This window comes from Pogona vitticeps, chromosome 6, assembly GCF_051106095.1.
Source record: "Pogona vitticeps strain Pit_001003342236 chromosome 6, PviZW2.1, whole genome shotgun sequence".
Classification (NCBI taxonomy): domain Eukaryota; kingdom Metazoa; phylum Chordata; class Lepidosauria; order Squamata; family Agamidae; genus Pogona; species Pogona vitticeps.
In genome coordinates this window covers 38,231,537-38,245,726 of record NC_135788.1, presented here as the reverse complement: position 1 = coordinate 38,245,726, position 14,190 = coordinate 38,231,537, and the positions used below count along the sequence as shown (strand labels likewise).

Genomic DNA, 14,190 nt, shown 5'->3' with positions numbered 1-14,190 from the left:
CATTTCATTAAAGTTTTGTTTAAAGTTTGCTTTAGAAACAACATCAGACTGCTGGGTTTTGTTTTGTTTTGTTTTTCTAACAGTAAAAACTCTTGTTTCATAGTGCTTAAATGAACCCACTGTCAGTGCTCCATTCTGATGCAACAGTGGAAGTTGGTGTTATTGGATTCAAAATCTAGTGTGTCTCCCACCCCCACGTTGCATGCAGACTTCAATAATGAATCAGGTTGGGAACTTATAAAACCTTTATTTGGTAATGCTGACATGGCATCAACAATAACGTTAAAGGGACCATCAGGGTCTTCAAACTTGGATGGACTAAACCAGCTGTCCATTGACAACTTCTCTTCTAATTCCAAGGGTACTGGCTAAACCTCTCCTGGTGATGGATTTGTGCAGGGCCATACTGCGGCCTCTCCCCCCTCTATCATCTTCCCTTGCTCAGGAGGTGTGGGCAGGGGTCCCTCCCAAGGATCTCCTTTCTTGGAGTATACCATAATCATCCATTCTATCTCCTCTAACTCTGACAGGTTAACTTTCACCCCTTCCTTCTCCCCCTTACATGTTCTCTTATTTCCTCTAATGGTAACTTCATGCAGACCCCTTTTTTTGGGGGGGGGATGTCCAAGAATTCTCTAGGTCAGTCCATCCCATCCCACAGGTAATTGCTCCTCCTTTTCTTCTATCTCTATCTTTTTCTACTCATTTTATCTCTTCCCCCAGTCAACTCCCTCCCTTATCTCCTCTATGATCATGTTGTGCTCTTCATCTCCTGCCACCAAAAACCCCTCTACAACTCTCTCTCTCTCTCTCTCTCTCTCTCTCTCTCTATTCCCCTGTCTCTCTCTCTCTCTATTCAAGTGTCCTGCCTTGGTCATTGTTCCCCTCTGAACTATTCCTGTCTGCCTGGATCCCAGGTCCTGGATGTAGCTCTCCTGTGGGAGGCAAAAGACCATAAACAGTCTCAAATCCCTCATCCAGGTCAGGTTCGAGGGACGGCACACTCCTAGAGCTGACTGGTTCTTGCTCTGCTTCCTCACAGTTGGGTTTTGAATTTCATTATCTGTTACTCATAACTTCTTGTTATGTCTGAACCAGTAATTTTGTATTAATTATGATTTGTTTTGGATCCACTTTAGTTGCTTGCCCAGCTACAGAAAAGCAAGGTAGCAGTGGTTGCTAAAATGAACCCACTTAGTGACTCTTTCCACCAGTAAAGAGGAAAGTTTTCTCTATCAGTCTCTCATAAATGGTGATTTAATAACCCTCCCAAATATCCTACTGTTGCAATAAACAAAACCAAACTACACAAGACTTCGGTCTGGTGACACTGTGGCTCAAATCCTGTTGTTTGTGTGTATTCTGTGCCCATCAAATGAGAATCAACTTATAGCAACCCTACTAGAACCTCCAAGTTAAGTGAGATATTTAAGGAGTGTTTTCCTGTTCCATTTTTCCTGCTATTTTCCATGGCTGAGTGAGGATTCAAACCCTGTTCTCCAGAGTCCTAGTCCATCGTTCTATCCGCTGCACTTATTGCTCAGCACAAGAAAATTCAGAGTGTTTAGTCTGTTTCTGTCAAATAAGTCCCCACTGTGATTCTTGCGGCCACATGAATGAATACAAGGCAATGTGCATGTGCATCCCCAAGAATTTTAGTGGACTGAAAGTTATGAATTATCTTAGGATAAGCAAAATGATTTCAGCCTGTGTTAATTTTGCCTTTTTCCCATGCTCATCATTATCTTGAAAGGCTATAACTGTGTTGACATAAACAGTTTGTGAGTTAATTGAATTCTTGCAGTTTGAATAGTGAATATGTATGAGAGAATTAAGAATAATGGATTTTGCATAATGTAATTGTCAGCACTAGCTTTATTTGATGTGCATTAACAGATACGTTTGTGATTTTCCTTGAGTTATTTGCATGAAAGAGCTTTTTTCCTGGGAGTTCTAAAACATGTTCTGTTAGCTTGTGAAGCACATATTTTAGACTCTGAATTTTTCCCTAAATGAAGTTGACATTTGTTTGACAATGTAATAGTTGCATGTTGTATTTCTTTATGAAAATTGAGTTTTTGTTCCTTTGTTTTTCTCTTCTCATTTGGGGAATTCTTTTGTGTTTTTCTTTAATCCTTTTAAGGTAATTTTCCTACAGTCTGATCTTAACACATTGTTAAGTTTGTGAGGCAGTGACAACTGAGGACTATGAATGATTTTGACAGATTAGTTGTTGATCCATTTGTCTGGTGTCCAATCTGTCCAAAATATGGCAAGATTGCTATTTTAAATTAATTTAGATTTTATAATAAACATTTTATTGGAAGTGCTACTTGAACAAGACGTATCTTAATGTCTCTGTGTTTTATAAGTTAAAAGCAGAAAAGAATTTGAACTTAAAATACAATTAAAATACTACATACTACTATATAAGCAACTAAAAGAAACCCTCAGTTACTTTTTGTCAGACAACACACATCTATGTGCTGCTACCAAGATTCTAACTAATAGTTAAGGATTTAATTAGTCACTCCTTTTGTTATGCATGAAAAGAGTCATTCTTGTTCTCTAATTGTGTGTTTTGTTTTGTTTTTGCTAGTTGCATAAGACTTAGTTTTATGCTTTGTGTATTCTAAACTATTGTGAGTTACAGGAATTAGTGTTGGGATGCATATTTTAAAGCACATCACATTCAGAATATAATGTAAATTATTGCTAGCTTTTAATAATCATGTGTGGTATTTAGGTGAAAGTTCTTTGGTCCTGCAGATGTGTAATTCTATAAACCTAGATTAATCTTATTTTCTTATTTTTATGTACCTCATCTCAGCTGTTTAAAATAATCAGTGTATAAATAACACTGTCTCTTCGCATCCCAATACTCCTAAGTCCAATGGGACTTTCAAAATGAATTTACTTACTTACTTACTTACTTACTTACTTACTTACTTACTTACTTACTTACTTACTTACTTACTTACTTACTTACTTTTACTTACTTTTACTTACTTACTTACTTACTTACTTACTTACTTACTTACTTACTTACTTACTTACTTACTTACTTACTTACTTACTATGTGTAGCCTGCATAATTAACTTGTAAACTGCCCAGAGAGTGCTTGAAGTAATATGGGGTGGTATATAAGCAGTACGCTTTGCTTTGCTTTGCTTTGCTTTACTTACTTACTTACTTCATTTATTTCCCACCTTTCTCCCCATAAGGGATCCAAGGCAGCTTACAACAGATAAAACAAGAAACTTAAAAACACTATATCATATTTAAGAATATAGTTTTTATAAACCACCTGGTTTATTCAAACAGAACTGGAAACTTGGGCTAATTCTTCTTTGCTGTTGGTAGTGAGGAGGCAGAAGCAACAAGAGATGCTTCTCGCATTCTCCAGTGCTTTTCTAGGACTGTTTCCTGTCATCATTGTCCCTGCAGAAGCAAAGAGGGCAGTGACTATAAGTGAAAAGGTGGAAGTGAACGAATATTAACAGTTCTTCTTCATGGCCTCTGTGAATGCACACAATTGGGTTGTTCTGCACCTGTGCAGGACGTTTCGGAAGTTTCTAGAGCTTAAAAACATGTGATAAAGAGACGTTCCCCCATGGAGCGCATGCTCCGCTGTCCCAATGTCCCCTCAGTTCCTTTTTACCGCCACTTCGGTAGGACGTATTCTGGAATGCTAGAGCGATACGCAACGAGTATTTCAATCTTCTAAATTCTAAATTCTTGTATATAGATTCCAATCAATTTTTCTTTGATGTTCCCTTGTGATTATCAGCTATTTGTTTCCCCCATTCGCACTTTTTTCCTCTTCCCATGTTTTTTCTCCCCCCCTAAATCACCGATTTCTCCCTTCCTCTCCTATTTTTATGCCCCCCAGGACCATTCAGACGGTCCTTTGCGCCAACAAAATACTGCTCACAGACGGACACGATTGTTGTTTATTTTGCCTGAGGGAACAACATCAGACCTCACTCATGCAGTGTAAAAAACGTTACAAACCGGCCCTCAAATTATGATTGCAAAGACTGAGATCTTACCTTTGGGTACGGTCCCTCACAACAATAGACCCAACAACATCTCCAGTTCCAAGAGAAATGGTTCATTCTGTATCGAGCCCGATGGTACCATCTCGCCAGAAGGAACCTTCAAAACCTTCTTCGAAGTTGAGCTCCACTCCCATATTGAGAGCTCCAACTCGTTCCGATGAATCATTTAAAAAGAAAAAGGATAAAGCCAAGATAAAAAAGCCAAAGAAAATGACTAATTCAACTCAAATTGACACTCCTCAGCCACTGATTCCTTCACCCATTCTTGAGGAATCATCTCGAGATGCCAGTTTCAACTCCAGACAGGGATTATCCTGCTATAACACCGGCCCAGGCTGTAGCTTCCATTGCTAGCCTGTTGCCTAGTAGCAGCCTATCTCTGGCTGATGTGCAATCCTGCCCAGCCTCGGCCTATTTAAGCCCTCTGTCATCAGGGCGGGCGATACCTGTGCAGCTTTCAGGATCAGAGTCGTCCCATCATTCTCCCCATAAACACCAGGAAAAAAGATGACATGTCTCTCCAAGTCACTATGCTCCTTCACATAGGGATATAAAGATCTCTTGTATGGAGAATTAGTGCAGGGAAATCACCCCAGAGGGAGACCACAGCTGCGATACAAGGACATCTGCAAGCGGGATCTGAAGGCCTTAGGAATAGACCTCAACAGATGGGAAACCTTGACATCTGACTGTTCAGCCTGGAGGCAGGCGGTGCATCACGGCCTCTCCCAGTTTGAAGAGATCCAGCAGGCCAAGGCAAAGAGGCAGTCCCAGAAGCAGCAAAATCAGGGAGCTGGACAAGGGACAGATTGTATTTGTCTTCAGTGTGGAAGGGATTGTCACTCTCAAATTGGCCTTTTCAGCCATACTAGATGCTGTTCCAAGTCCTCGATACAGAGCATGTTACCATAGTCTCTCGAGACTGAAGGATGCCTAAGAAGATCCTGGGCCCCTTCAATACCACGCCAGAAGTGACTATAGAGACCAGTATCAACATTATGACCCGTATTACTCAGAGGCATTTACTGAACAGGCATATCTCACGCCCAGGAGAGTGAGATACGCCTCTCCACCACCACTATTCACCACTCGTATCACCCTCACCGCCACGTCATCAGCGTCAATTGACTTCCACCCACTCCACATTGACTCATCAGGTCTCGATTCTGATGAAATCTGCACTCAAGCAACCTCTTCATTTACCAGAAACTCAGGTGCCACCAAAACATACTAAACAATCAAGACAATGCACATCCCTTCATGTTATTACTCCCTACAAGGGCCCTCTTCCCCCACCTTCTGACACGGTACAAGGTTCAGTACCAAGTCATACAACTCATTAACCACCATTGACATTGACTACAAGATCACACCGATCACCTTCGCGATCATCCACGTTGTCTTCAGATTCTGAATCCATCTTATCCAATGAATCACCATCCAACCTTCTCACCCCTCCATATGATGTTAGGGAGAATCACCCTCCATCACCATCTGAGGATTTCACATCTTACTCCCAATTAATTCTCCGAATGGCTAAATCCCTGCAACTTGACATTGAGGAGCCACCTCCTCAGAAAAAGGACCTTGTTTTTGACGACTTAGATCAGGACAAAACACCACCACTTAGCCTCAGTTTTATTCCAGCTATGTTTAATTAAAGAAACATGGGATAAGCCTCCTTCCTCACTCCAAATTTCATGACATGTAAAAAACCATTATAAAACTCATGGAATGGATACAGCTTTTCTCTCAAAACGCCCTATGCCAAATTCTATCATAGTAGAATCTACCCAACCGAGAGCACACAATAAATCGTCTGTCGCTCCTACTAACAGAGAAGGCCGAAAAATTGACATTCTTGGCAGAAGACTATACTCCCTCACATCTTTCCTCATGAGGGTAGCTAATTATGGGAACGTACCATCGCCAACTCTGGGACAAAATGTTGCCTATTATTCAATCAGCTCTAGATGCTACCAAAGCAGAAGCACTCAATATACATACCGAGGCTTCCACCTTAGCCAAGCAACAGAGAATAGCTGCCCATCATACAGCAGATGCAGCTTCTAAGGCAATGTCCACCTCAATGGCCCTTAGGCGTCATGCTTGGTTGCGATTGGCAAGCATCTTTGATGACACCAAAACAAGAATTGAAGACCTCCCTTTTGATGCCACCTGCCTTTTCAGTGCCAGAACCGATGAAGTGATGGGAAACCTCCATAAAATTTGCAAGACAGCACATTCATATACTGCTCAGCAACCCTACTGTTATCAGTGCCTTCAGTATTGCAGACAACCTACAACCTTTCTATCAGCACCAATTCCAATCATACCAACAGCCATACCGATCATTCCAACCACAAGCTCAGTATAAATCTTACACAACACCATCTACATCTACGATCCTGCCCTTTCGGCCCCAACAACCACAGGCTTGGTGGCAGCCCTTTCTATGCCAACAGAAAAGGGGTAAGCAATACCCATAAATCCTTTTCATCTCCATTCCAAACCAGACTCCATCCTTTCATCTCTGCCTGGGAAAAAATCACTAACGACAATTGGATCCACTCTGTTATCCAAAATGGGTATTTCATTTAATTTTATTGCACCGCACCCTCTGGCATTGTTTGGATTACCCCATATTCACTAGCCCTCTATGAAGAAGTCTCCCTCCTTTTACAAAAGCAGGCCATACTCAAAGTCCCTTCCTCTTCACTGTATGAAGGGTTCTACTCCAGATACTTTACGTTTCCCAAAAGGGACGGAGGACTTCGCCCTATTCTCGATCTCAGGAACCTCAATTAAGTTTATCCGACCCAGACATTTCCGAATGCTAACTCTTGAAACCATCATCCCCATCCTTTCACAGGGAGACTGGTTTGTCGTTGCCGACTTGCAAAATACCTACTTCCATATTTCCATCCATCGACTTCATCACACATTTCTGTGATTCAGATTCAACAATGTATTGTACCAATTCTGCTCCCTTCCGTTTGGATTTTCCACGGCACCAAGGACATTCATAGACAACTGATTAATAGTCTACGATGCAGTCAGAGCTACCCAGTTGACCCTCAACACTCTTCAAAGCCTGGGGCTCAGAATAAACCTTGCCAAGTGTCCCCTAGAACCCTCGCAGACCGCCACCTACATCGGCACATACTTCGACTCCCTCCAAGCCAGAGCCTTCCTACCCCAAGAGAGGATCATCAAATTAAAACAAGCTATCTGACCATTCTGACCTCTGGCATCAGTATCAGTACATGAAGCCCAGCACCTTCTCGGGCTCATGGCATCTACCACAGCCGTTACCCAACACGCACAGCTCAAAATGAGATCCCTACACTCGTGGTGCCTGTCACTATTTCACCCCATGATAGATCACCAGTCCAAATATCTCACAGTAACACCAGAACTCGCCGGTCAACTGACCTGGTGAACGTTCCTCCCTCATTTGATGGCAGGCAGACCCATCCAACCTCTACAGCTCTCCGTACAAATTATGACTGATGCCAGCCCATCGGGATGGGGAGCTCACTGTCGGCATCACAGGATATGTGGTTTGTGGACAAAACGAGAACAATAATTACATGTCAACCATCTAGAATTTTTGGCAATCATCAAAGCCTTTCATGCCTTCCTACCACTCAGTACAGATAGCTACAGACAAAACCACAGCACTGTACTATGTCAAACAAGGAGATACAAACTTCCTATCACTTCTGTATCTTGCGATAGAACTTTGGGAATGGTGCTACCTGCATCACATTTTCCCAGTGGCTGTCTGTCCATGTTTCTACAGATGACAACTATCTCGCAGATTGCCTCAGTTGTCTTACCACAGGGATGCATGAGTGGGCTTTAAGCGACAACATCTTCAGTCTTCTTTGCCGCCGATGGGGTGTCCCGTCCATCGACCTTTTTGCCTCCGACACAAACACTAAGTGTCTACGGTATTGCTCCTGAGCCGGCATCAACCCAAAATCACTTGGCAATGCATTTATGATAGACTGGACTGGAAAACTGCTCTACCTGTTCCCACCAATTCCTCTCATTCAATGATCAGTCATTCAACTCGGACAATCCCACGTCGCTGCTATTCCCATTGCCCATGGTGGCCACGGCAACCGTGGTTCACCCATCTGAGATCGATGTTGATTGAAGTATTCCATCTTCCGTTGATGACCAGCCTTCTCAAGCAGAGCAACGGGATGATTCTCCACCCCGACATCTGCTCTCTGAATCTTGACAGCCTGGAGAATACTCTTTCCATTCGAAACATCTTAGATCGAGCTTGAAAGCCGTCTAACCAAAAATTATATCAAAATAAATGGAAATCTTTCACCACCTTCACTCATTCTCGAAATTTAACTGCAGTTCCAGTTTTTCTAAAAACTCTACTTTTATTCTTCCCCTCTTTGATCTCGGACTATGGCACTTGACCCTAAAGGTTTATATTCAACTATTGTAGCCCATCAGCCCTCTCATTCCGAATCAGCGAGACTTTTCTCACATCCTACCCTGAAAAGATTCCTCAAGGGACTCAAAAATATTCAACCTCCAAGACAGCAACCACTGCCTCAGTGGTCCTTACAACTAGTCCTCAATTCCCTCACTAGACCACCTTTCAAACCAATGGCCACCTGCAATCTTAAGTTACTTTCCTTAAAGATATTTCAAGTTTATATTATTAACACTGTTTTCCCCCCAGACTGTTTTCTTTCTTTCTGATATAGGGGAAGGTTCTACTCACTTTTACAGTACCGATTTTGGAAATATTAAATCTCTGTTCCTGAATTAATTTATTATGACGATTAGCCTCATTCCATCCTCTGTTTAATATTTCTATTCTGTCAATAAACTCGAGGCATAACAGAAGCCACTCTATTTGATATTCTTACTCAAACTGGTGGAGTATAAAAGTGAAGGCAGGCTATTATATTAAGAATTTTAGAGTATGTAGTAGACTCTAATAATCAGCTTTGATATTTAACACTAGAGTTTTTCTTGATGTTTCTAATAATATAAAATGTAGTAATTGTACCATATTTTTACATTAAATTGCAGAAAATCCACACACTGTTATTTATTGTTAATTTTCTTTGCCTTGACACAGGATAACGAAAAACGGACCCCATTACATGCTGCTGCATATCTGGGAGATGCAGAAATTATTGAACTACTTATTTTGTCTGGTATGTAGTTTTTGTTGATTATAGACACTCTGGACAGAGAACATAATTGTGTAGATTTTTAAAATATGATATTAGATATTTGGTTCTGATTTTCTCTTTAATCAGTGGCACAAACATTTGTCTTATGTAGCTCTGTGCCATTCAGCTATAAGTACTGTATTATTATTGAAGTTATTGTATTGATGGCTAACTATGTAAATAATTGTTTTTATGCTAGAAAATAGTGGAAATATCATGTTCTTTATAAAACAAAAATGCACCCTACAAGAAGTAGGAAAAATTAGTATTCAATTATATTAGTCAAGGATATGAGTGTTAATTTTGCAAAGCAAACAAAAAAGCAGGGAACTGTTCACAGCTATTATGAAAAACAGCAAGGGAAGAAGTATAAGTGTGTTTCTGTATTACTGTTGGTTGCTGATATGTTTCCATAATGCTAATTTCAGTGGCTATTTATGAAAATACAGTAAGTTACAAAAATTTGAAATTACATGGGTACCATTTGTCCATGTTATCCTTTGATGTTTTATAGATGTGTTACATACATGAGAGGTTGCAAATTTGCCATTTTAGTTGAAGGAAGTTGAACAAGCACTGAAATTGAGGCACGATACCAAGGACATTTACTTATTTGTCCTTTAAGATTATACTGTTTGTAAGCCTTATGTAAGAGGGCCTGTAGCTCAGAAGTAGAGCCTATCTACCTTTCGTATCTCAAACTAAAAAGGAAAAGTATCAGGTAATGCACAAGACATGGTGTTAAGATTTGTGCAGTGCTATAGTTAGGAAAGGAGAACAAGTGTCAGCCTTAGGATGATGTTTCATGTTGCAAAAGATCTGTGCCTCTTTTTGTCCTCAAGCCATTTCTAGTGTATTTCCCTACGGACATACTATTTTAGGCCTATTATTATGAGACACATATTGAGCAGAATCCTGTTGTGTAAAGTTACACCAGCATAAATCTGATCCAGGGCCCAAAATACTTAATTTAAAATAATTGAAGGCTTCATATCTCCCCTCTTTTTTTAGGTTCTGAAGCTCACTTTTGCCTGGGGAAGCCTCTGGGAGACATGAGACGAAGAGAGCCTTTAATTGTTAAAAATTGCTGCAGATTACTGCTGCCAGAATTAGCGCCTTTTTTTGACTGTTAAAGGCTCTCCCCTCTCGGAGCTCCCAAAGGTATCCTCAGGGCAGAAGAGACCCTAGAGAGCCTTGGAACCTGGAAGTGGGGATAGGAAGCTTTCAGTTCATTTAAATTAAATATTTCAAGTGCTGGATCTGGTTTATGTTGTGTAGCTTTATGCCAACAGGATTTTGCCCATCTAGTCAGACACCTGTGTTTTTGTTTTTAATTTTTTAACAATTAAGAATAGGGTAGGGAATACAAAAGGCAAAAGGAAGTGGGGGGAAAGGAAAAGGTTAGGGGGATAGGAGAACACAAAATATGCAGTCATCCAATTTATTCATGTTTCAATAACAAATTAGTTTTCTGCTTTTTTTTCCCATTTGATTACCCTCCAGCTATCAACTTACAGTTGATAGTCTAAGTTTTAGTCTAAGTTACTCCAACACTATCAGGGAACCGAGGCCTTTTATAAAATAAATCCCATAGTTCAATTTCCTTTTGCTTTGGACAGTCATTCAGCATGTCTAAAAAGTATCCATTTCTGTCGCTTCCCATATTTTCTCAGTAAGCTCCTCTTTTTTCTGTAACTCTGCTTTCTTCCAATTTTTGGAAGAGAAAGCTGAATCCAAGACAGCAGTCCAATTTTTAATGTAACATTTTCTGACTGTAATGGCTAAACGGCTCACTGGGTAACTCTTTATCCCAATCTATGTTATCTGGTATTGTACTCAATAAAAGCAGTTCTGGAGTTGGTACAGCTTCATTTAACTGTTGTTTAACATCTGATAACTTCGGTTTCATCAGATATTCTATCTGGCTAAGACGTTCATTTACAGTACTTGCTGAAATCCTTCTATTATCTTTTGCATGGTAGTCTGCCATTCTTTGTCTGATTTTTGTGCCCCTATTCCAAAATTTTGGGATTGGGCAGACAAAGTCCCCAACATTTGATATTTTAATTTTTCGGAGGCCATTTTGATCTTTCCAGTGGTTAGGGTCAGTATAAATAGAACTAAAGGTAAAGGTTCCCCTTGACATTTTAGTCAGTCGTGTTCGACTCTAGGGGGTGGTGCTCATCCCCGTTTCCAAGCTGTAGAGCCAGCGTTTGTCCGGAGACAGTTTCCGTTGTCACGTGGCCAGCGCGGCTATACACGGAACGCTGTTTACCTTCCCACCGAGATGGTACCTATTTATCTACTCGCATTTACATGCTTTCGAACTGCTAGGTTGGCTAGGAGCTGGGACAAAGCGACAGGAGCTCACTCCGTCGCGTGGATTCGATCTTACAACTGCTGGTCTTCTGACCCTGCAGCACACAAAGGCTTCTTCGGTTTAGCCCGCAGCGCCACCATGTCCCTTAAATAGAACTATATCCTTCACCCAAAATCATAAATCTCCCCTAGGTTCTTCCTCCCATCCTTACACAGATATTATGATATATAAATCTACTTTTAGCACAACAATTTAAAATACAACCATGGCAAAAATATCCCTTTTTCTCCAGAAACCAAACAAAATTCTGTTATCAGAGTCCCACACAGTCCAGCCAAAGAAAATCCAGACTAGATAGCAATCACAGGGAATCAGTCTCATCAATAGATATCAGTCCGTCTAATGTTCTTTCCATTAATCCAAAGATTCAGTTACAAAGAAACTCCAGTCCTGGTTTTCCTAGCTGCTCAGTCCAGTTGCCCATTCCGTCTTGATGATGATTCTCCGTATGTTTTCTTGCTTCTAGAAGCTTATTCTTTCTTCTCCCAAAATCCAAACTAGATTCTGTTATCAGAGTCCAACGCAGTCTAGGGAAAAAGGTCCAGGCTAAACAGCATTCACAAAACTTCAGTCTCTTAAATTCTGTCCAGTGGCATTTCACTCTGGGACTTTTTCCAGAAACAAAATTTTTTTCCGTCTCACTGTCTCTCTTACAGCCTTGAACCAGCCTGCTGTTTAAGAGTCAGTTTCGTTTTTGAAAAAGCAGGCTGGTAAGCGAAACTTGCCGCTCCTTATCTTATTTCGGGCAAATGTTTTCACTCTGATTTCTTTCTCAGCTTAATGGGGTTGTTCATAAATCAAACGCTTCAACTTACTGTGTTATTATATATTTTCAACACCGTATTGCTTGTTCTCCTCTCCTCCGGGGGGTGGGTGGGTTACTCACAGCTCTCTGCCAAAATGGCTCCTGCACCCGATCTGTGCTCGGGTGAGTTTTCAGAGGGAAGAAATACCGGGTTGCTGTCCAATCTTCTTCCTCTGTTGCTCACCAACTGCTTCAGAGAGATCTCTCCTGGTCTCTGATCCCCCATTTCTAGAGGGGGCAGTTCCAGCTTTTCCAGGGAGCTATTCCCCAGAGCTGCTGGCTGCACAGTGATGAAGCCCCGCCTCTATTCAGACACCTGTGTTTATGCAGGAGATCTCTGGCTTAAACATATTTGACAGAGGACCCATCTAGTCTTTGCATATAAACTTCCAATGAAGGAGGATTCATCACATTCTAATCTGTTTTGTTGTAAGGCAGCTCACACTATCAGGAAATTCTTTCTAATTTTGTTTGTTTGTTTGTAATTTGAAACCAATTGTTGGGAGCCTTCCCTTTTGGAGCAGCAGGAAATATGGTTGTGTAATCTTCCAGATGAAAGCCCTTCAAATATTTATTGTATTGTTATCTCCTTTCTTCACAAAACTAAATGTATCAAATTCCCTCAAAATTATATTCTCAAAGGCTTCCATGACTGGAATCCAATGGCTTTTGTAGGTTTTTCAGGCTGTTTGGCCATATTCTGGAGGTTTTCCTTCCTAACGTTTCACCAGTCTCTGTGGCTGGCATCTTCAGAGGACAAAAGCTAAAACTCAGTCAGTGTTCTGGTGTCCCTCAACATTCTTCAGAGGATTTGATTCCCAAATCATTCACCAAGTGTTTCTTAGAGAAAGGACATTTCTAGGAACTTTGTAGGTATAGGGGCGGGGCTGTTTTACACACTCCTTTTTTGCTTTTTGAAAAATTGAAGTTTTGGGAACAGCTGAAATATATGCAGCACTTATTTTGTGTATCAAATTTAAACTTAATGTACCATTTTAATAACATAAAAGGCTTCATTCGTGTACTGCTGTACTGTTTGGCAGATTTATAAAGTTTAAAAATATAAAACTATTTTTAAAATTGTGAATATGCCACATACTTCAGACTGCTGCACCATCTGCCTTGTAAGCCACAGGCAATGAAAGTTCCCATTCATGTTGCGCCCATGTTGCTATTCTCATGGCAGCATCCATTGGATATACAAATATATATTGGATTTTAGCGTTGTGTATGTTTGTCATATGCATAGGTATTTTTGTTCTTATCAAGATCTATGTGCATCACACATATGGGTTTTGTCCTATGCATGCACAACTTTGGAGTTTCCTAGAGGTAAAGTGAAAGTGAAATTGCTTTTGACTGGAGTCCTGCCTGGCCACCTGCTGGAAAAAATAACTGAAGTTCCCGTTTGTGGTAGCATTGTCCACAGCTTGCTTGGCTAGAATTCCTCTCCACACTAGTTGTGGAGCAGCCACCTTGTCACAACACTTGACATTTGTTAGGCACTATAGACCCCATGTTTGAGCTCACCAGGACACCTTCTTTGAATCCACAATTGTGTGTATTTCCATCTGGTGACATCTGCCGCCTGGTAAGTGAGCTCACTAATCACCAAGATGTATGATGCACGGAGTGCATGATGAAAAAGAATGAGTTACTACCGTATTTTACTGTGTATAAGATGACACTTTCCCCTAAAATAATTAGAGGAAAAATTGAGAGTCGTC

The 14,190-nt window shown here is 40.8% G+C and overlaps 1 protein-coding gene across 8 annotated transcripts in view; it reads left to right on the top strand.

Annotated features, from left to right (window-relative positions):
• ANKRD28 (ankyrin repeat domain 28) overlaps positions 1–14,190 on the top strand; it is a 146,103-nt gene that overhangs the window by 68,540 nt on the left and 63,373 nt on the right. For all 8 annotated transcript variants that reach the window (XM_078377243.1, XM_078377242.1, XM_073003344.2 and 5 more), the window contains exon 3: positions 9,182–9,260. In XM_078377243.1, the coding sequence (XP_078233369.1) occupies positions 9,182–9,260 (79 nt within the window). The remainder of the gene's footprint in view (positions 1–9,181; positions 9,261–14,190) is intronic.